Source organism: Acanthopagrus latus, chromosome 14, assembly GCF_904848185.1.
Source record: "Acanthopagrus latus isolate v.2019 chromosome 14, fAcaLat1.1, whole genome shotgun sequence".
Lineage (NCBI taxonomy): Eukaryota > Metazoa > Chordata > Actinopteri > Spariformes > Sparidae > Acanthopagrus > Acanthopagrus latus.
In genome coordinates, this window is record NC_051052.1 from 6238610 (window position 1) to 6261803 (window position 23194).

Below are 23194 nucleotides of genomic sequence, written 5' to 3' on the forward strand. Positions count from 1 at the left end.
TGGGCTGTCGTGTGCATAAACAGAGAGGAACGCTCTTTAGCTTGAAAACACTTCTCCTCTGGCGGATGAGGTAAATGTACATTCGACCGGAAGAGGAAAACACTTGACATGTCGTCTAATTTGAGGCATTTTGTGTGCGTGGTTTTGCAGCGGAACTACTGACTTGTTGTCTACGGGTACCGGCGCCAAGAGCCGCCCCCCCTCTGCCTCTGATTGGCTGGTTTCAGTGAAAGCGAAAGCTTCGGCGACAAAACCAAAGTCGCAGCAGGATGAGACGCACCGAGGATGGCCTTAACGATTGTGCATAATTCGGCGAGCAATTTTTAACGCTCCACAGAGCTGTCAGATGGATCTGGGTTTCCTCGTGTTCTCTTTCTTCGCGATGATGATCAGTCCGCCGGGAGATGTGCGCTGCTCCGCCGGCGGTAAGTGCAGGACAGGCACACCGCACCTCACACAGTTATGTTCAGAACTCTCCCTTTAAACAATCTGTTAGGTGGCGTTACGTGTAGGTACCCAACACTGCGACATAACAATAACACAAAATTTCAAATACTGTTTTCTAACTGCTGTGTTATTATTATTTCATCGTTCACCCATGACTTTCCAGCCACTACCGCCTGAGTGGATTTGTGCAGTGTCTGCATTTATGATCAAACAAAACACACATAGGCAATTTTAAAAAAAACAAAACAAAACAAAAATTAAAGGTGCTCTATGTCTTCAGCGACTAAACAACTTAAACAGACTTTACGTTTTCATGACTGAATCAACTAAATTACCAAACTGACCTTAAAGTACAACACAATTCCATACTATTTTTACTTTGTTTATATATATGGCGGACCCTGCCACACTTCTAGCTACAAACAGTGTATTTGGGGCCTTGTCCCCCCCAGAATAGCTTGTTTGTACACCTAAGGGGGAAAGAAATCTGTTTTTTTTTTTATATTACCTCATTGATATTGTAAGTATTAAAATTCTGAGTCTAAATGTCTTCTCCAAAACTACATATTGCCCCTTTAAAAACACATTTCAGTCAGCAGAAACTCTGAATAAAAAAGTGCAGATGACGGTTTAATAACAAAACCGACTGCTGACATTCAAACAGTCAAAGGAGTTATAACCAGTTCCTTATCTGCTGACGCACAGTGCCGCACTTAGGAGCTGTTGGATCTCAGTGAGACTGAGTTTAAAGTTAGAAATACTGTTCACCTGTGTTCTCATTTTACCAATTAACCGATCAGCAGGTAGCCCAAAACAAATTATGGATTTACAGGACAGTAAAGGATAAAGCAGTCCATATTCAGAGGGCCAGCAGAGAGCATGTGGAATTCAACCATGACTCACTGACAAGAGAAACCTGTTGCTTAGGACCTTTTTCCTGCCAATGTCCTCTGTTTTTTTTTCTTTTCTTTTTTTTTTTTTTTGCTTTTGCCATCTGAGATGAATTTACAAAAAAAAAACCCATCTGAAGTCAGCATTTTACCTTTCTCTTTTTCCATCTCTGCATTCAGATTTTACTTTTGCCTCATTATATTTTTTCCTTCCAGACGCAATCAGCTGCCCATGCTCGGCAATTCCTCCTCTGAATCTAACGCAACCTCCACCAGAGACCTGCTTGGAGGTCGACAGCCGTTTCCGCTACAACTGTGCAAAAGGTTACGTGAGGAAGGCGGGAACCTCAAATCTCATCAAATGCCAGAACACAACCGGTGTTGTGAAGTGGACGGAGGCCACGCTCCAGTGCATACGTAAGATATCACTAATATTTTTCTTCGCTAAATTCAAACCCTCTCCACCTCTCTGCCTGGCTCCCATACGTTTGCCTTTTCGACTATTTTCCCACTCAGTAACAGCTTCCATATGTAGAAAGCTATTGAGACACGCTGTGAAGGGACCGGAGCAGTATAAGATGATACAGATCTACACAAACTTGTGAACACTGGTGTGCACTCCAAGGAAAACAGAAGTGTACATACTTTCAGGGCTGCAGCAGACAGATAAAGTTTCTACCTCAAGGAGCCAGCATCCCGTATCAAACCCAAGGCAGAAGCAGCTGTTGGAATCCAGCCATCAGGCTCAATAATGTCATCCAAATTTGTCTAAATGGAATCTTGCAGTAAATGTTGTATCATTCACACCCTTGTTAGCTCAGGCAGGAAGGGAGTTTTCACCATTTCTTTCCCCCTGATATAACACCTTGGTGGGGAAGGCTACTGTATGTTATACAAGATCGCCCTTCCTGAGTGAACACTCTTGAGGTGAAGGTCGTCTATTAGGGCTGCAGGTCGCATTTTTTCATTTTCTTTCACGCCTGCAGATTGCTCTTCAGTTTTCTGTGAAATGTCAAAGAATGTGTGGAAAATGCTCATCGCAACTTTCCAGGAGCAAATCATTCTTCAGGCGGCTTCGTTTGTCCAACCGACAGTCGAAAACCAAAAGGACTTCTTCATTCACTATCATGAATGTAAAAGAAAAGCAGCAAATCCTTCCATTTAAAGAGGCACCATGTCGTTTTATTCAAACTCAGAATTTTAACATTGACAATATTAATAGGTAATGACACAAACATGGAAATATTTGTTGTTTCCATAAGGGAATAAACGAGCTGTTCTCAGAGGAAAATAAGGCCCCCAGAACACTGCTTGAAGCGAGAGAGGTGGCAGGGTCCGCCACATACAAAACAGAGAGAGCTGGTATATTTAGTTTGTAAACCAGCCGATGAAGATCTCTCTCAACTGATTAAAATACTCCACACTATCACTACTTGAACTGGCACCTTCTCATCTACTGTGGTTAACCTAAGACTTCAAATTCAGCCTGGGTTCTTTTAGCAAAAAAGAGAATAACAAAAATGAAAATGCCACGTATGTGTGCCTGTGATAAAATGCTGGAAAACAGTGAGGGAGTGCAGGAAGATACGTAACCTAAAACATGCCTGAACTTTACTGCAAAGACCTCTGTCCAATACCTATTCCTGCACCAACTTGTTCAGCACAAGTCCCAGACTCTTTTTTAACAACTTCCAAAGAACCTCTGTGAAGACTGTGATGCTCTGGAAAAGAGAAAAAATGTGTGACTACCAGTAAGATAATTACACACCATGTTTTCTACCACAGAGGGTCATTACGTCACTGAATCTTTGGTGAGAGCTGTATTGGAAGTAAATAGGAAATCCATGGAGAAACACACTATAACCCGACATATCTTCATCAAATGACTTCTGATGAAGAAATAACTCAGGAGAACAAACTTCAGGGGATAGGTCAACGGTGAGATTTTGGCCCCCAAATGATCTCCAGGGCTGATAATATTGGGATCAAACGGAGCCTTTAACTACACAAAGTCAGGCAACGAAAAATGTGTTGATTAAAAAAAAAAAGAAGAAATTCCATGCATCCCCCATTCTCATCTCTGGACTTGAGCACAGCTGATGCCACAGCCTGGCCCCAGAGCAAGATTCAGTGGTTAAAAGATGAAAATAATGCTTTGTTGTCCTTAATCTCCTTCACCGCCCCTTAGCTGTCTCCAAAGGGTCTGGTCATAACTCCTTTAAATGTCATCAGTCTGTCTTATTATTAAACTGTCATCTGTACTTTTTATTCAGAGTTTGTATTGACTGAAATGTGTTTCTTAAAGGGGCACTGTGTAGTGTTGGAGAAGACATGCAAACTCAGAACTTGTATATTTACAAAATTAATGAGGTGATGATAAAAACTCAGAAATATTTTATCTTTCCCATGACTGAATAAACAAGATGTTGTCGGAGGAAAATAAGGTCCCCCGAACACTGTTTGGAACTAGAAAGTTGGCAGGGTCCACCACATATCAACAGAGTAAAACAGTATGAAATTGGGCTATCCTTTGAAAAAAGTATTTCCCAAAACTGCATGGTGCCAGACGATGCAAATTCCTGACATTGTTGCTTAAAAAAAGACAGAGACCATTTTTTTATGATTATAAACATAGTTGGAAATTTGATTCTCTGGTGATCGTGGAACTGGATAATCGATCAGTGTCCTCCACATGCACACACGCCATTAATGAATTAAGATGATCAAGTAAGGGAGGCACTTTGGTGTCTATATGTACACTGCACAGCCACCCACTATGCGTTTGACATTATATGTGTCCCCTGAATCTAGTGGATTAATTTCCAGTCATACAGAATATTTCACTTGGTGGAAGGGAGGGAGTGTGTACTATATGAGCAACTGAATCCAAATTCAAAGGGAAATGAGTCATTGCTGTATTACAGTTTTTTAAAAATTACACACATTTCAGCGGAAGGAGATGAAACACCCTATACTGTATATTCATCACATTTTCTCGGGCACAACTGAACAGATTGAATTGAATGTAAGAGAACCGTTTCTTTGTTGTTCAACTGGTATACTGTGAAGGTCGAGCTGAGCAGCTGATGCCAGGCAACGCAATATGATGACTTACGTATTTTGTAAAATGCTGGACAGTTGAGCCCTCACACGGCTGCAGTTCACCAGTCTCTTCTCATCATACTGAGCGGACACAATCTTTGGTTTTGATCTACGTGCCATGCACTGTCCCTCATCCGGTGTAGTTGAAAGTCGAGTATGTGATGCATGCAGTGTGCCTTTGCTGCAGTCTGGTTTCAAAGGAAATCTGACTTCGATTGAATAAACAGACTCAGAGTGAATGAATAGAAAAGAAATTGTTTGTAATTTATTTTCGTAGATACACAGTTACATAATGATGGGTGTATCTTCAGTACACAATGTGTGTATAGGATGTACTGGAAATGCAATATACAGGGACATTTCTACATACATCTGTTGTTGATCTTTCAGTCATTAATTATTGTACTTTAAACTCAACTTCATTGGAAGAAATATAAACTTGAATGGCATTCAATAGAGAGCATACCTCCCAGCTCCCAGTCTGAACTGCTAACTGCACCGCTAAGCTCAATTCCTGGATCCACAGCAAAAGTTAATAGGGTCTATTCTGGACCGAGATGTATTGATGTATAAATTTTCCTGAAAATCTGCCCTGTAGTTTTTGAGTAATGCTGGTTACAAACCAACCAACCACCCAACAAATGGACACAGGTGAGCACATAACCTACTTGGTGGAGGTAAAAAAGTGGACTGTGTGGGGCGCCGCATAGCTCAGTCGGTAGCGCGCGCGACCCATGTGCCGAAGGCTCTGCAGCGGACCCGGGTTCGACTCCCGGCCCGGGTCCCTTTGCTGCATGTCACTCCCCATCTCTTACCCTGCTTCCTGTCCAAACTCTTCAGCTACTCTGTCAATAAAGCCGAAAAAGGCCAAAAAAATACTTTAAAAAAAAAAAAAAAAGTGGACTGTGTAATGAACACATAAGCAAACAGCGTGAATCTTTGTAGAGCAAATGTATAAATACGATTATATAACAAATGGCATTAGCTTCAAGTGTGTGAGTACAGGTGTTGTTGTACTGTTGTAATTATTAATTAATTATTGAGTCGGGCCGCTGACATTTCCTCAGTAATAACTCATGTTTCATTGCGATAACACATCAAGCTACAGACTACAGCAACAAGCTACATTTAAACACAGAGCCGCTATGTAAATGTCACTTTGTGTTGTATCTGTACCGCTCATATCACGCAAACCATGTAAGAGTAGAATAGAATAACATGTTCACTGCAGTCATGTTGGATCTTGAAACAGCCGCACTGTTTGCTCTCCTCACTCACCACTGCCATCTCTCTCTAACCTCTGTAACATGCCTGGGTGGTCTCTGAAAAGAATTGGTTCCTGCCAACAGTTACTCTTTTCTCATCAAGAGACTTGCATCGTTCCATGAGAAATCAGACAAAACTTTCGAAAACATCCTGTCTTGCACCATCAAAGAAAGTGAGAAAGAATTTCCTGGATCCATCCCTTTATTTGGATCCACACCGAAGGTCAGAGGGCTCTGTTTTGGGGCGACACCCACCTTCCATCCATCAAGACAAAATAATAATTGCGTTTTTTTTCTCACAATTTGTTGTTTCAGCTGACCCAAAGATAGTCCCAACGCCGCCACCATCGCCGCCAGTAAAACGTAAGTCTTTCTGTCTGCGTGATTTTTTTTGGGGGGGGCGGGGGGGTGGTAGTGATAGATATGGGCCAGTAATGAGTTAATGAGTTAGAGGAAAGCAATTGTATGACTAATTCTGGTCTGATCTTGCAGAGGGCCTCACTGATATTCTCCCTATCTCCACCATTGCCACCACAGTCAGTGAGTTATCTGCAATACTAAACTACTAATAAAACAGTACTAATCATGAAAATGAACCCCCGCCTCTTTCTGGATCATTTTTGTTAGTATGGTTGCAGTAGTGGTACTGGTGATAGTAGTAATGATCGGAAGCAGCACTAGCAGTGGTATCAGTGACGGTGATGGGTGCAGAAATAGCATTTTGTGCCAGTGGCTTTAATCGACAAGCAGCAGCAGTATTAGCAGTTGTGGGAGTTTGAGGAGAAAAGAGTACCAAAACAGTTAACTCAAGTAAAACTCTTGCACCTGTATTATTCTGAGTGGAATTATGATTGTATTAGCAGGGAAAACACGGGTGTAGTTGTTAACAGTGACATTGGCATTGTCTGTTCTGTTAAGTGTTATTGATGTAATGTTATTAGTTACACCTATATTTCACAAGTCAAAATGTCCACCCTGAAGCTTTCCGGGCAATAGCTATATATAGCTATAGCAGTTTTATTATTAGTATTCAGTACTAGCTATAGCCTTTAATAGCTATGAGCTATATATAGCTATAGCTATTAAAAACTGTTAGCTACATATAGCAAATAGCTGTTAATAGCTATATGCAACTATATTAATAGCTATAGCAGTTTTAGTATTAGTATTAAGTTCTAGCTATAGCCTTTAATAGCTGTGAGTTATATATAGCTATAGCTGTTAAAAACTGTTAGCTATATATAGCAAATAGCTTTTAATAACTGTATGCAACTATATTAATAGTTATAGCAGTTTTATTATTAGTATTCAGTACTAGCTATAGCCTTTAATAGCTATGAGTTATATATAGCTATAGCTGTTAAAAACTGTTAGCTATATATAGCAAATAGCTTTAGATAACTATATGCAACTATATTAATAGCTATAGCAGTTTCAGGGTAATAGCCATAGCTATATATAGCCATAGCAGTTTCAGTATTAGTATTCAGTAATAGCTAGTGGGCGGCTGTGACTCAGGGGTAGAGCCAGCGTCTTATTATCAGAAGGTTGCTGGTTTGATTCCCTTGGTTTGCATGTCGAAGCGAGACACTGACCCCAATCTGGTCCTGATGTGCTGGTTGGCACCTTGCATGGCAGGCACCGCCATCATTGTATGAATGTATGAATTAGTAAGTAAGTCACTTTGGATATAGCTGTAGCTATTAATAGCTGTTAGCAATATAAAGCTAATAGCTATATCAGAACATAACCTCTTCTCCTCAGTTGATAGAACTAGACCCCAAAATTATTTTATTATATTTTTGAAGTGTTACAGTTCCACAATGAATTGCACACAGACACAGGTTAGCAGCTAGCTCCTGAACGTAGTTGAGCAATTAGCAGCTACAGCTAAACTCTGTATTTAAACACTATTTATTTATGCATCCAACCTCAACAAGGCAATACTTTGACAGTATATTTAAATGTATATAATGCACATTCTTGCCTCCTGTACATATAATGTACATAACGTGTTCCTTTCTATATTTCATCTTTTCTCTCTTATTCAGATCTTCTTTTTTTATTTTTTAGTATTCTAAGTCCTGTACTTATTGTATGTCTGTATGTCTGTCTACCTACTATTGTGACAAGTAAATTTCCCCGACGTGGGACAAATAAAAGTCTAAAAGTAGTCTTCAGAGCCAAGTATTTCCCTCAGAAGCTGGTGGAAACCAACAAAGCTAAAACATGAGTGAATATTGTCAGGTGACAGGAAACAAGACTCTAATTCGCTTTGCTCGGTCTTTCATTTTTTTTGTATATAGTGTATTTAGCATTTCTGAGCATTGTGTAACCATGTAGGTGTTTGTAACTCGTGAGGCTAGCCTGCTAAAACGAACAAGGACCTTCATAATTCAAGCCGGACACAAAAGATTTGAATCCCTTATCCAGCAATGCTTCCTTTCACAAGACAGGGTACATCAGTCACTTTCACTTTTGGCAGCTCATCCAACCACAGAGTGTAGGAAAGATTGAAAATGTTTAAAATGCAACAATATGGTTAACTATTAGCAGTATATTCAAGGCACACTATGAAAAGAAAATAATTTTAACTGAAGTCACTGATGGATCACACTACATTGTGAAAGTGGAGAACAGCACTTGTATCAGTTGTAATATTACACATAACCTTGCAGGTTTTTTTCATCGTATCACCATAACCAATGTGTGTAACACACTTGAGAAAGAGCACACTTGAGTTCATTTGTGAACTCTCCATGCATGTGTAAAGACAGCCGTCCACCTGGACTCTCCAGATCACAGTATGAGTTTGTTTTCTTTAATAGTAGTTTTATGAATGGCAGTGATACGAGAAGTAACAGAGGTAGTAAATAGTGCTGTAGGGTAGTAAAAGACATATTGGCAGTAGTAGTTGCAGTCACGCTCTGAGCAGTAAGAAGTACATTTCTTTTCTTATCAGCAGCACCCACAACCAGCCTACAGATGACCCAGAGTATAAGCACCTCAGCTTCAGTGACTGCAGAAACAGACAGCACAGTGCCAACCTCATCTGGTCTGCAGGTTCTGTCAGTTCACACACAGGGTAAATAACTTAGGATCACAGATCCTTCGCTTTTCTTTCCCATTTAGCCCATGCAGTATTGTTGCTGTAGAATAGACCCTCACACAGTAACGTTATGGTTATCTCAGTGCTTTTTCATCTCTAACTTGGTTAAAATATTTCCCTTTTCACAGTTCGCTTTGCTTGGTGTTCTTTGAAAAGAAAATCATTTTAACTGAAGTAATTGATGGATCACACTAGTGGAGAACATCACTTGTATCAGTTGAAATAATGCTTCACAAACTAACACATAACCTTGCATGCTTTTTTCATTGTATAACCATAACCGACGTGTGTAACACACTTGAGAAAGAGCACACTTGAGTTCATTTTGTGAACTCTCCATGCATGTGTAAAGACAACCGTACATCTGGACTCTCCAGATCACAGTATGAGTTTGTTTTCTTTAATTGTAGTTCTACGAATAGCATTGATAGAAGTAGATGCAGTCACACTCTGAGCAGTAAGAAGTACATTTCTTTTCTTATCAGCAGCACCCACGACCAGCCTACAGATGACCCAGAGTATAAGCACCTCAGCTTCAGTGACTGCAGAAACAGACAGCACAGTGCCAACCTCATCTGGTCTGCAGGTTCTGTCAGTTCACACACAGGGTAAATAACTTACAGTCACAGATGCCTCACTATTTTTCCCATTTAGCCCATGCAGTGTTGTTGCTGTTGACTGTATTCGCACTGCAGCCCTCTGAAGTCACACTCAGGGTGGGAAGCTCAAACGCTGGACTGCTTTGTTCCAGTTTGCAAGTCCAATGTAGGGGAAGTAGGGGATCTGACCTGATGTATTAGCAACCAAAAAGACAATGGATAGTGAAAATGTGGGGGATATCGGGACACATTCAAATGCGAAACATCACTTTTTGTAACCCATTAGCTAATGTTAACATTGAACCACTCCGAAGCGAACATTACCATTCAATTGTGTTGTGCGATACACTAGGAAAGGTAGAAATAAGTACTAAAATGCGAACATATATCTTGGACATGATTAATGTTGAATACCAATGTGATCTAAAGGGTTTTCAAAGTTTTGCCTTAAAATATGGCCGAACACACCTCCAAGTTTTCAGTATCCATTGTCTTTTCGGTTGCTGTTAGCTATATATAGCTAATAGCTATCAGAAAATGATCTGTTGTCCTTAGTTGATAGAGCCAGACCCCGCAATTATTTTATAGTATTTCTGGAGTGTTACAGTTCTACAATGAATTACACACAGACACAGGTTAGCAGCTCACTCCTGAACGTAGTTGAGAAGTTAGCAGCTACAGAGTCAAATATTTCCCTCAGGAGCTGGTGGAAACCAACAAAGCTCAAACATGAGTGAATATTGGAATATTGTCAGGTGACAGGAAACAGGACTCTAATCGAATGCTAAAGCTGCTCCATGTATACTATTAGTGAAGGTAGTAGTTGTTGTACTAATATCAGTAGTAGCGGTATAATAGCTGTTCTAGTAGCTTTAATGGTCGTTGATATAGCAGAAGTATTGTGTGCTTGTAGTTGTAGGAGTAGCTTTAGTCACAATGGAAGATGTTGTAACTCTTCACTTTCACAATGTAGTGTGACAAATGTCTGTGTTACCAACTACGGCTAAAACGAACAAGGACTTTAATAACTCAAGCCAGACACAAAAAAATTTGATTCCGTTATCAAGCAATGCTTCCTTTCACAAGACAGGGTACATCATTCACTTTCATTTTTGGCAGCTCTTCCAACCACAGAATGTAGGAAAGATTGAAAATGTTTAAAATGCAACTATTAGCAGTACATTCAAGGCACACTATGAAAAGAAAATTATTTTAAGTTGTTAATGGATCACACTACATTGTGAAAGTGGAGAACAGCACTTGTATCAGTTGTAATATTACTTAACAAACTAACACTGTGTAAAGACAGCCGTCCACCTGGACTCTCCAGATCACAGTACGAGTTTGTTTTCTTTAATAAAAGTTTTGCGAATAGCAGTGATAATAGAAGTAACAGAGGTAGTAAATAGTGCTGTAGGGTAGAAAAAGACATATTGGCAGTAGTAGATGCAGTCACGCTCTGAGCAGTAAGAAGTACATTTCTTTTCTTATCAGCAGCACCCACGACCAGCCTACAGATGACCCAGAGTATAAGCACCTCAGCTTCAGTGACTGCAGAAACAGACAGCACAGTGCCAACCTCATCTGGTCTGCAGGTTCTGTCAGTTCACACACAGGGTAAATAACTTAGGATCACAGATCCTTCGCTTTTCTTTCCCATTTAGCCCATGCAGTATTGTTGCTGTTGACTCAATTCGCACTGCAGCCACTTTCCTCTGAAGTCACACTCAGGGTGGGAAGCTCAGATGTTGGACTGCTTTGTTCCAGTTTGCAAGTCCAATGTAGGGGAAGTACAAAAGGTTACGTGAGGAAGGCGTGAACCTCAAATCTCATCAAATGCCAGAACACAGATGGAGGCCATGTTCCAGTGCATAACCAAGATATCACTAATACTTTTCTTCGCTAAATTCAAACCCTCTCCACCTCTCTGCCTGGTTACAATATGTTTGGCTTTTTGACTATTTTCACACTCAGTAACAGCTTCCATATGTAGGAAGCTATTGAGACACGCTGTGAAAGGACCAGAGCAGTATAAGATGATACAGATCTACACAAACTTGCAAGTGCATTCCAAGGACAACACAAGTATGCATATTTGGCTATTGGCAGCAGAAGTTATATGTCATCTGACTTGAACTTGTCAGTATGTTTGTTTCTACCTCAAGGAGCCGGCAACCAGTATCAAACCCGAGGCAGAATTAGCTGTTGGATTCCAGCCATCAGGCTCAATAATGTCAACAAAATTTGTCTAAATGGAATCTTGCAGTAAATGTTGTATCATTCACACCCTTGTTAGCTCAGGCAGGAAGGGAGTTTTCACCATTTCTTTCCCCCTGATAAAATCGCTTGGTGGGGAAGGCTACTGTATGTTACAGGAGGTCGCCCTTCCTGAGTGAACACTCTTGATGCGAAGGTCGTCTATTAGGGCTGCAGCTCACATTTTTTTTTCATTCAACTTCATTTTCTTTCACGCCTGCAGATTGCTCTTCAGTTTTCTGTGCAATGTCAAAGAATGTGTGGAAAATGCTCATCGCAACTTTCCAGGAGCAAATCATTCTTCAGGCGGCTTCGTTTGTCCAACCGACAGTCGAAAACCAAAAGGACTTCTTCATTCACTATCATGAATGTAAAAGAACAGCAGCAAATCCTTCCTTTTAAAGAGGCACCATGTCGTTTTAGTTCAAACTCAGAATTTTAACATTGACAATATTAATAGGTAATGACGTAAACACGGAAATATTTATTTTTTCCATAAGGGAATAAACGATCTGTTCTCAGAGGAAAATAAGGCCCCCAGAACACTGCTTGAAGCGAGAGAGGTGGCAGGGTCCGCCACATACAAACAGAGAGAGCTGGTATATTTAGTTTGTAAACCAGCCGATGAAGATCTCTCTCAACTGATTAAAATACTCCACACTATCACTACTTGAACTGGCACCTTCTCATCTACTGTGGTTAACCTAAGACTTCAAATTCAGCCTGGGTTCTTTTAGCAAGAAAGAGAATAACACCAATAAAAACGGCACGTATGTGTGCCAGTGATAAGATGTTGGAAAGCAGTGAGGGAGTGCAGGAAGATACGTAACCTAAAACATGCCTGAACTTTACTGCAAAGACCTCTGTCCAAATTGTACCGTACTTTTCCCCGTCTCCATTGTCTTTACACATCACATTAGACAACCGTCATACCAGTCCCACCTATTCCTGCACCTACTTGTTCAGCACAAGTCCCAGACTCTTTTTAACTACTTGCACTTGACAACTGTGATGCTCTGGAAAAGAAAAAAAAAGGCGTGACTACCAGTGAGTTAATTACGCACCAGGTTTTCTACCACAGATCAATAGAGAGACACATTAAAACTGAACAAACCTGACTTGAGCACAGCTGACACTGAAGCCTGGCCCCAGAGCACTCTGGTATCTATATGTACACTGCACAGCCACCCACTATGTGTTGGCATTATATGTGTCCCCTGACTCTAGTGGCTTCATTTCCAGTCAGAATATTTCACTTGGTGGAAGGGAGGGAGTGTGTACTATATGAGCAACTGAATCCAAATTCAAAGGGAAATGAATCATTGTTGTATTACAGGTTTTTTCAAAATTACACACATTTCAGCGGAAGGAGATGAAACACCCTATACTGTATATTCATCATACTGAACAGATTGAATAGAATGTAAGCGAGCCGTTTCTTTATTGCTCACTTCGACTGAATAAACGGACTCAGAGTGAATGAATAGAAAAAAAATTGTTTGTAACTTGTTTTCATAGATGCACAGTTACATAATGATGGGTGTATCTTCAGTACACATTGTGTGTATAGGATTTACGGGAAATGCAATCCACTGGGGCATTTCTACATACATCTGTTGTTGATCTTTCAGTCATTAATTATTGTACTTTGAACTCAAATTCATTGGAAGAAATATGAACTTGAATGGCATTCAGTGGAGAGCATACCTCCCAGCTCCCAGTCTGAACCGCTAACTGCACCGCTAACTAGCTAAAAGCTCAATTCCTGGATCCACAGCAAAAGTTAATAGGGTCTATTCTGGGCCGAGATGTATTGATGTATAAATTTTCCTGAAAATCTGCTCAGTAGTTTTTGAGTAATGCTGGTTAAAAACCAACCACCCAAAAAAATGGACACGGATGAGCACATAACCTACTTGGCGGAGGTAAAGAGTGAACTGTTGCAATGAACATATAATCAAAAAGCATAAATCTCTGTAGAGCAAATGTATAAATATAATTGTATAACAAATGGCATTAGCTTAAGGTGTGTGAGTACGGGTGTTGTTGTACGAACTGTGTGAAGCCAGTGTACTGTCCGTGTTGATGAGGAAACTTGTCTCTGATCCTCCAAACACAGCAGCTGGGGATGGGATGGGGATGTTGCAAATCAGTACGTTTCCCAACACTATTTAACAGCCTATCTTTAGTCATCCTGGTACTGCATGTACAGAACACAGACTATGTAAACACAGCGCCGCTATGTAAATATCACTTTGTATTGCTCGTGTCATGCAAACCTTCGCCTCCACCACCTCTGCCATCCCCCTGTAATCTCTGTAACACGACTGGGTGGTCTCACCAGCCTCTGAAAAGAACTGGTTCCTGCTCACACTCACTGTTTTGTCGTCACGAGCCTTGCATCGTTCCATGAGAAATCAGACAAAATGGTCGAAAAACATCCTGTCTTGCAGCATCAAAGGTGCAAAAAATTGTACCTGAATGCCTGACAAGTCTTTATTGATTGAACAAACTCTCTTAGTTCTCATCAATGAATAACTCAGAATTCGGAATTGAATGTCCTGCAAACAGGGAAATTACTTTGCCACAGCAGCCAAAGGACAGTAATATATATATACATATATACATATTAACATAAAATAGTACAAAATGAACATGTATTTATAAACAGCGTGGCAGAGTTTTGTTATTTACAGTTAATAAATATGGGTATTAAAAAGTTGACCAGATAGTGCAGTCCACAAAGTCCTTGATAAGTTCTCTGTAGGCTTCTGTAGGTTCATACATGTGTGGCGGACCCTGCCACCTTTCTGGCCTCCAACAGTGTTCCAGGGACCTTGTTTTCCTCCGAGAACAGCGTGTTCATTCCGTTACGGAAATGATGGCTATTTCTGAGTTTTGCATCATTACTTCATTTGTATTGTAAATATAACCACGTAGGTTGCGTTAATGGAAAAAAGAGACAATTAGCATTATGTGCATGACCCACCTCATTCATTTTTCTCGGTGAAGGAGACTCAAATTACAGAAAAAGGCCGGTAGAAATGTTCTCTGTACTTTCTCACTTTTACTTGAGTCAAATCAGTAGTTCTCATTTTACCGTTGTCAATTTCACATGAGAGTTCCACAGCTACCTTTTTTTTTTTTTCAGTCAGTTATCAATATGACATCACAGATGACATCACATGTGACATCGCAGGTGTCATCCACGGAGTCATCACAGATGACATCACAGGTGACATCACAGAATGTTCAAGGCAGCAGCCACTGTGGAAGCCACTGGCTGTCATCGTCCAGATCAAAGCCACTTTGGAACACTGTGACAGTTCCGTGGCCAAAAGTCTTCAGGTGGTTCACACTCACACTGAGCTGACATTCGGTTTGCGATCACATCAAGAACACGAGCGTAGAAGTATCTCTGGAAAGCATTTGGACGGTTTTGACTGAAAAATGCATCCCTTTACTTCAACAATGGATGATTCAGCTGTTAAAACAGCGTTTGTGTTGCGCAAGAACGACATCATTGTCAGCGACACAAACCGTTACCTGATTATGGATTTTCTTGGAGCGGGGTCTTTTGGCAAAGTTGCAAAGTGTCTCAACTTAACAACTTGCAAGACTGAAGCGGTAAAGATCCACACCAGCAGCAAAGAGAACATCATTCTCAGGGAGGTGGAAATGCTTCAAGCAGTCAGAGGCCTCGATCCAGAGAAACACAACATCGTGAGATTTAAGGAAAGTTTCAGGTTTAACGATCTATCTTGCCTGGCTTTTGAGAGGCTGGACAAGAGCCTTTTTGACCTGATGAGGGAGAGAAGGTTCCTGCCACTCAGTCTCAATGAAATTCGCCCTGTGATTCGCCAGCTTGTGGTGGCGTTTGATGCCCTGAAGGATATCGGCGTGCTTCACACGGACTTGAAACCTGACAACATAATGCTCGTCAATCACAACGACCAGCCCTTTAAGGTCAAGCTGATTGACTTTGGCCTGGCCTGTCCAGTGAGTCAGCTGAAGGTCGGGATGGCCATGCAAGCTCCTGCGTACAGAGCTCCAGAAGTCGTGCTGGGCCTCCCACTGTCTGAAGCCGTTGATATGTGGGGATTGGGGTGTGTTGCGGCATTCCTGTATTTCGGTATGAGCCTCTTCCCTGGAAACTGCGAATACCACTGGATGAAAACTGTGGTGCAGCTGCTCGGCCAGCCGGAGGACCACTTGCTGGGTGGTGGTACTCGGAGCTGGCAGTATTTCTGCGAGCAGGACAACTGCAGCAGTCCAGGGTGGAGGATGAAATCGCCAGAGGAATACAGGAAGGACACAGGTGTCACCCCCATCGTAGCACACAGGTTTGGCGGCAAGAACTTGGAGGATGTAGTGCAGGGAGGATCAAAGAAAAGCGAGCCTCTCGCGCATGAGGATTTGCTGGCTTTTTCAAGCCTCCTCAAATCGCTCCTTCATGTGGATCCTGCTAAGAGAATCACACCTGAGCAGGCCCTGAAACATCCCTTCCTCACGATGACCCACCTGGCAAATGAGAGGGACACCAACCCCTATGCCGGTGAGGCCCATAAGCTCATGGCTGTTTGCCGCGCGCAGTGTTTGGACGGAACAGGCGATTGCCTCACCCGTTGTCAAACTGACGCGGAGTCGGACTCCAGAGCTTTCAGGACAGTTTCGCTGAGAGATTCATCGTCCGCCAGCATCTGTGAAAACGATTCGTTACCAGAGAGTTTCACTTGCTATGACGGCGACGTTGAGGACATCAGCGATGAATCATCAGACTTGGACAGCTACACAGCTCGTCCTTCGGGCACCAGGTGCCCCAGTGGTTATGACACTGGCACTGAATCAGAGCCAGTCTCCACGGGGCCCCGTGAAAGACACTTTTTTTTTGTAAAGCAGAGAGATTCGTCTCCTGCGAGTCTCTGGGAAGAGGATGAATTCACAGAGAATTGCAGTTATGGAAAGGAAGCCACGGAAAGAGGTGTCGTCTTCGAGACGCAGAGAGAACCATCCCCTGCTAGTCTCTGGGAAGACGACGAGACCACAGGACCTCACGTCACAAATATCAGTGTCATTGTTGAGCCGAGGAAGACATTCCAGGTACAGAGGAATGACATCCTCCACAGTAACTCAACCAGTTACAAGGTGATTGACTTCGTCGGCGAGGGATGTTTTGGCAAAGTTGCCCGGTGTGTTGATTTAACAACGGGCAAAAGCGCAGCTGTGAAGATCCACACGGGAAACGACGAGTTTGTCATCCAGTGCGAAGTTGAAATGCTGGAAGCGATCAGGGCGCTCGATCCCGAGAAATGCAACATCACACGTTTCTTGGAGAGCTTCCGATTCAACGGCCTCTCCTGCTTAGCTTTTGAAATGCTAGACAGGAGCCTCTTCGACCTGATGATCGAGAGAAACTTGATGCCGATGAGACTTAATGAGATCCGCCCAGTTATTCACCAGCTCCTGGTTGCATTCGATGCCCTTAAAGACATCAATATGGTTCACACCGACTTGAAACCAGACAACATAATGCTGGTCAATCACAAGGCCCAGCCATACAGGGTGAAGCTGATTGACTTCGGTCTGGCCCGTCCGGTGAGGGAGCTGGTGATTGGGGACATAGTGCAGGCTATCACATACAGGGCTCCAGAGGTTCTGCTGGGTCTCCGACTGTCTGAAGCCATTGATATGTGGGGAGTCGGCTGTGTCATGGCGTTTCTCTGCTTCGGTGAGGCCTTGTGCTTCAGCCACTGCGAATATGAAATGATGAAGTTCATCGTGCAGGCGCGGGGTCTGCCGACGGACCACATGCTGCGTGCTGGAATGTACAGCGAGCACTTTTTCAGCAAGGTGGAGGGCGCCGGCGGCACAAGGTGGAGACTGAACTCGCCAGAGGAATACGAGGAGGCGACGGGCATCCGGCCCCAGCTCTACTGCAATTTCTTTGACAAGTTCAGGGATCTGGAAGAGGCAGTGAGACTTTCTCAGCGATGCGACGGAGTGCTTGAAAATGAAGACGCGATGGCATTTTTAAGCCTCTTGAAATCGTGTCTGCATCTGGATCCCACCAAAAGGTTGACACCTAAGCAGGCCCTGAAACACCCCTTCATCACGATGACTCACCTTGCAAACGAGAGACACGCCAACTTGTACGCGTGTGAGGCCCATCACCGCATGGCTCTTGACTAAACAAGTCATTGAGCTCAGCCACGACGAACCTTTCTTTCCCTGACTGCCATTCAGAAAAAAACAAACCAAAAAAAACAACAACCCAACCCGACCCACTACCCCAAGGTGCCCTTCTCCCTTTCAACGTGGAGAATTAATGATGCCATCATGCTTGCTTTTGGTTTTCTCCGGGTGCTCCGGTTTCTCCATTTTCAATGAATATTGAAAAGAAAAATGAATGTCACTGACATTCAGCAGCACAGCATGGTGGCTCAGGGGTCCCAGGGTCGAGTGGGCAATGCATCCTCTCCCAATTTGTCGTGGGTTTCCTCCGGGTCTCCCACGTCAACAAATATTTTATTTTAATAAAAAAAATATATATATAAATTGGAAAATAAAAAGGTAAACATGTTGAGAATGCTTCCGATTTTGAATTATTGAGCATAACATCTAAGTGGTAATCTTTTGCTAATGCTTTGTGGTGAACGAGGGTAAAGCTGCAGTGATTGTTAAATTGAGTGCAGCGATGTTCAGCGTCGTTTCTTTCTCCATGGGCAAAAAAAGCTTCAGGTAGAGTTGGAGTTTTAATACGCTTGTTGGAAAGAGACGCTGTCAGATGATTATCAGGTTGTGTGAGACGCTCAGCTAGTCTGTATGTCAGCATTTATTTTAGAAATCACAAAAAGAGCGAGGTCATTTTTCCTTCCACTGACACATTCTTAAAGTAACACCTTAATGGACAAAATGTTCTAACCTCTATTCTGCTTTTCGAGGGGATACATAAATTAGATTTTTATGTTGATTTATTGGTTAAAAGTTATTCCACAAAGTATGGAATTAGATTGTAATCATTATGATAATATAACACAACATTTGAAACATTAACATCGCCTGCATATAACAGAGCAAGGATATATTTTCAAATAGGCCTGTTAGCTAAATTTTAATTAAATACACAAAGAGAGAGAGAGCTGAGACTGAAATCTCACTACAGTACCATCGTTTTATCAACTCTGTGCAGATATGTAACACCGGGGTTTGACTCTTAATTGTGGGGGTCTCTGAAATGATTAACATTTAGAGTGGAGATAAATAATACAAATTATGAGCTTAAAAGCTCAAAATTAGTACATAATGTGACGCCCCTGGTCTCCCTGGTCTAGGGAAACCCAAGATGCTGGCCCTGCCGCTATATTGCACGCATCACCATCATACTCCAAGTCCCACAATGCATTGCCAGTGCGTTGGCGTGTTCGAGTCCATACCCTGCGTATTGACTGACACTTGCACCTCGTGTGAAGCCTGTTTGCTTTACTCCCACTGAATATTGCATTACATTCCCCCTTTTATTTTGCTATTGGGACCAGGAGGAACACAATTTGATTCCTCTATTTACTATACTGCAGAGTGTAAAGGTTTAAAACTTGCAGTATCAGGAACCATCTCTAGTTTCCAAGAGTCTTGGGAAGGTTTCTGATCAGGTGACTGTGTGTTAAATACTCGCTGAGCTCCAGTTCTACAACTCTCCGGCGGAGGACCTGAGCAGCTTTGTTGCGTTCGGGAGACTTTTCTAGCGTGGATATCCTCGTATCGAGTACAACAGTATTAACAATTTCAGTCAGTTTGCGCACTTCATCAAGCAGAGATGCATCGTGCGTTCCAAGACCAGCTCTGTCTGAAGTCCGGCGACTTACTGTTGAGGTTGGATGAACGTTGCATTAGCCGAAGACATTTCAAAGATGATCGCAGCTCAGAGTTGCCATGCATTGTCCTCCCAGTGATTAACCTGGTACAGGAATCATCCTTAAAGGGCTTGTAGTTTGACACAAACTGCAAAAAGCACAGAAAAATATCCAAATAGCAGCTCAGCAGACATAAAGGAAGCAGCCATCTGTAATTGTATATGCTTAAAAGGTGCAATCCGTCAAATACACGTGCTCAAAACAAGAGGGGGCAGATTTTTACTAGAGTAATAGATAGTTTTTGCCGTTAGCTCAGTTAGCCGTGCAGCTAGCAGCGCAGCGCGGCAGCTCGGGGACCAGGGGAGTGGTGCTGTGTATGGTAGAATAATATTCAACCTTTCTTCCCCAGCTGAAAAAGCGGCGACGGAGACCAGAACGGTGGCCTGGATGACGCAAGGCTCGACCATCGCTGCGCTCTCACAGAGGAGCACAGCTGAACCTCAGCGGCATGGTGAGCTTCCGCGCTGTCAGTGTGCACAGTTGTACTTGGAGTGTGTTAGCACACAGGGGAGCCGCTTTCTTGTTAAATATTTCTCCATCGTTGGCAGAACTCAGCAGCACGATAGCGAGGAATTCCATTGTGCCACTGGTGATCATCTGCGCCTGCGCCGGGATCTGCTTCTATTATTATAAAAGGTAAGCTTTGGTACGGCATGTCAACGCAACAACATTTAAAGATACAATAAGTAAGTATTAAGTAATATGCATTTTGGCAGTGTAATGAAAAACGTTGGTTTTTAAAGGTTAAATTCCCATAACACTCGCATAAAATTCTGCTGTTCATGATCTGAACCCTGTTCCCTTTATAACTTAGGAGGACAAGAAACATGATCCCGGTTCGCACATCAGAGGAGGACGTGCCCATGGATGGCATTCAGCCTCAAGACAGCGTGCGCTCCCAGCCTGCCACCGCAGTGGAGGGCATCCGACTCAACGGGGATCAGGACTGCGGAGCGTGATCGCCTCCGTCCAGCAGCCCGCTTTTGGCGTGAGCGTCGCCAGAGAACGTGACGGCGGGCGCGATGCGACATCTGTTATTTGCACTTTTCCAAGAATATGAACTTCTCCTTCTTTTTTTTCTTTTTTTTTTGAGCGGATCTTGCAATCAAATATTTGTGCTGCACATGAGGAAATTTTGTCTGCGGCTGTCAACCTGGTGCTACGACAACTGGTGCTATTTTCAAACCCCCCCACCCCCAGGATTAAGTTAGCCAAAGACTGATAAACAGTAGCTCACCCGAGTCAGTGAAGATTATTGTGAAAAAATGATTTAAATCTTAGAAATGTGCATCTGAAAACAGTCCCCCATCTAAAAACACAGTTTACTCCTTTGACAGCATTGACAGACGTAGGAATTGTTGGTTTTGCCGTTTTATCATAGGAGTGGTTGACAATAAGGAAAATATATCACCAGCCTGATTCTATAACTGTAAAGTAATGATTGTTCAAACTGGGCATTATGGGCCCTGGTGACGCTCTGCAGCCATTGTGTCTCGGTTAAAGAATAAAAAAAGACAAGGGATGAGGATCAAGAACTGTGGTAGTGCTTAAGCAGAAGTTGTTCATTTCAGCCTGAAATGAAATTGGGTTCACTTGAAGTTGCTTTATTTATTATTTATCAGAAAACAATCACAGAGTAGCCTCTGAGTTAAGCAAAAGATCAACGTTTCTGATCGCAAGAGCTCGAGAAATATGTACAGAAATGTTTTTTTTTTAAAATAAATGTGACTTCAGTTAGCTGCCCGATGATAATATTCTAAGATAGACTAATCAGAAAGCAAAACTGAGGCTGGTATGTTTCTCTTTAGTTAGTAGCAGGGTGCCAGACACTCGCACTCGCTCAACCTTGTCAATAAGCGGGAGTGTTAAGACAGTTCGAGGGTTTGGCCATTAGACATAGGAACTTAAAGATTAAGATATTATGTGTGCACCGTTTATGGAAGTATTTTTATTTCTTGTATATAAAAATAAAAAAAAATCAACGCTTACCTAAGGGTTAGTATAATTTATTCAGTTAGTAAGAGCTGTGCCAGGCTACATCATATCCTCTAGATTTTTTTTTACTGAGCTTACTGAAGTAACTGAGCCAGGGAGCAAACGATTTGTTTCGCCGTTGTTCGTTCAGCGGCCGTGACGTTACCTGCAGGCCAAATGTCGGCCAAAAAACAGCAATCTGTATTATTATTGTGTGTTTTTTTTTTTTTTTTTAGCATTTAGTTTTCCAGCCCTATCTTTTTTAGAGAGCTCGGTTGAAGTACTTAAAAAAAAACACACACACACACCTTGACACTTTTCAATTGGCTGCGCGCCTGCACATAGTTTACCTTAACTTACCTGCTGACATTCCGTGAAATCCCGCTCTGAGACGTTCCCCGCTAATTCAGTTCAGCGAGGTAGGGCTGGACGATTGTGGAAAAAAATAATAATCAGGATTATTTTGATTGATATTGAAATCACGATTAATAAACACGATTATTCATTGATTTCAAAAAAAGTATTTATTGAGCCACCAAAACTCAACTTTAAATATAACCTTTAGAAAAACAACCAGAAATAAGTTAGTAAAGAGTAAAAAAAGTAAAATGATAATAATTATTATAGTATATATAAATAATAATAAAAATAATTGCAATAAAAAAAACAATAAATAAAAATAAATACCCAGTTCAGCACGTTAGCCGTGATGTGGTTTAACAGCCAGTGGCGTGTTGGTAGTTAAGCTTCAGTGGCTGGCAGGGCCGTGGGCAGAATTAATCACCCAGGTGTAAAATACTGAGTCTTAAAATACTGGAATATGGATGGAAAAATGTTCATGAACACAGTAAGTAAAAATGTCATGAAGTGCCGTGGTTACTGAGTGGGAACAGTGCGTGTAAGCGTCACCCATTTCCTCTCCAGGAAGCCATCTTTGCTGAATGTCATACACGCCTCCTCTGTGAGTTCTTATGTGTAGCACTTCTTTTTTGAAAAAATTATATTAACTGGCCTTTTCTGTGGAAAAACCAAAAGGTAAATTACTGCTTGTGGTTAGAGCCATCATCATCGTTTTGCGTACTGTCTCGCCCTGCTTCCTCTTTGTGAATTTGTGTTGTCGTGTGTGTGTGTGTGTGTGTGTGTGTGTGTGTGCTAATGATGCCATCGTTGCGTGACAAGCTTCATGAGCATCTGTTATATACTGACTGTATGAATTTGTTTTTGAAATATGTGCCTTTCTGATATTTATGGACAACTGAATATTTAACTGTAAATCAGTAATTTTCATTTTTCAATCAACTATATATATTTTTTTATCGGTCGTTTTGTGTGCCTGCTTAAGAACTGCACTGTCCATGTTCATAGTTTTATGGGGACTGGTTTAAAATGAGCCTCTTCAAAGATCACGTTGATTTTTTATTTTATTTTTTTTTTTGCTGAAACCTCTTGTGAAATATGTCAGCAGATATGGAAGGCAGGATTTCTTGATGGTCTCCGCTGTCAATTTGTCATTAAAAATGTTTTGAAAAAAAATAAATCAGTTCTGTTGCAAGTGACGGACCTACAATCTGTGATCTCTATGGCCGCTTCTAATAGAAGAAGCATTCCAGTCAAAGCTATGTTGGCACGTTATACAAGACTA

The 23194-nt window shown here is 41.9% G+C and overlaps 2 protein-coding genes across 9 annotated transcripts; both read left to right on the forward strand.

Annotated features, from left to right (window-relative positions):
• The first annotated feature begins 270 nt into the window (after window positions 1-270).
• Window positions 271-23117, forward strand: il15ra (interleukin 15 receptor subunit alpha). 8 transcript variants are annotated; one of them, XM_037121246.1, is made up of 10 exons: window positions 271-425; window positions 1554-1754; window positions 6020-6067; window positions 6197-6244; window positions 8667-8789; window positions 9299-9421; window positions 10910-11029; window positions 19928-20029; window positions 20127-20214; window positions 20393-23117. In XM_037121246.1, the coding sequence occupies exons 1-10, from the start codon at window positions 347-349 to the stop codon at window positions 20535-20537; spliced, it is 1077 nt and encodes a 358-aa protein (XP_036977141.1). In that variant the 5' UTR covers window positions 271-346; the 3' UTR covers window positions 20538-23117. The 8 variants fall into 8 exon arrangements, with proteins under 8 accessions (XP_036977141.1, XP_036977142.1, XP_036977143.1 ...); XM_037121247.1 differs by having other exon boundaries at window positions 9302-9421; window positions 10907-11029; XM_037121248.1 differs by having other exon boundaries at window positions 8670-8789; window positions 10907-11029.
• On the forward strand, window positions 15010-18256 carry LOC119032266 (homeodomain-interacting protein kinase 1-like). The gene has a single exon (XM_037121239.1). The coding sequence runs from the start codon at window positions 15119-15121 to the stop codon at window positions 17855-17857; it is 2739 nt and encodes a 912-aa protein (XP_036977134.1). The 5' UTR covers window positions 15010-15118; the 3' UTR covers window positions 17858-18256.
• Window positions 23118-23194: the final 77 nt, after the last annotated feature.

Excerpts from the sequence above, each read along its gene's own strand:
- il15ra (XM_037121246.1), top strand. The coding sequence starts at position 347 with ATGGATCTGGGTTTCCTCGTGTTCTCTTTCTTCGCGATGATGATCAGT. Across the intron at positions 6,245-8,666 it reads CACCATTGCCACCACAGTCA|CAGCACCCACAACCAGCCTA; the intron begins GTGAGTTATCTG and ends TTTTCTTATCAG. Across the intron at positions 20,030-20,126 it reads AGCTGAACCTCAGCGGCATG|AACTCAGCAGCACGATAGCG; the intron begins GTGAGCTTCCGC and ends CATCGTTGGCAG.
- LOC119032266 (XM_037121239.1), top strand. The coding sequence starts at position 15,119 with ATGCATCCCTTTACTTCAACAATGGATGATTCAGCTGTTAAAACAGCG.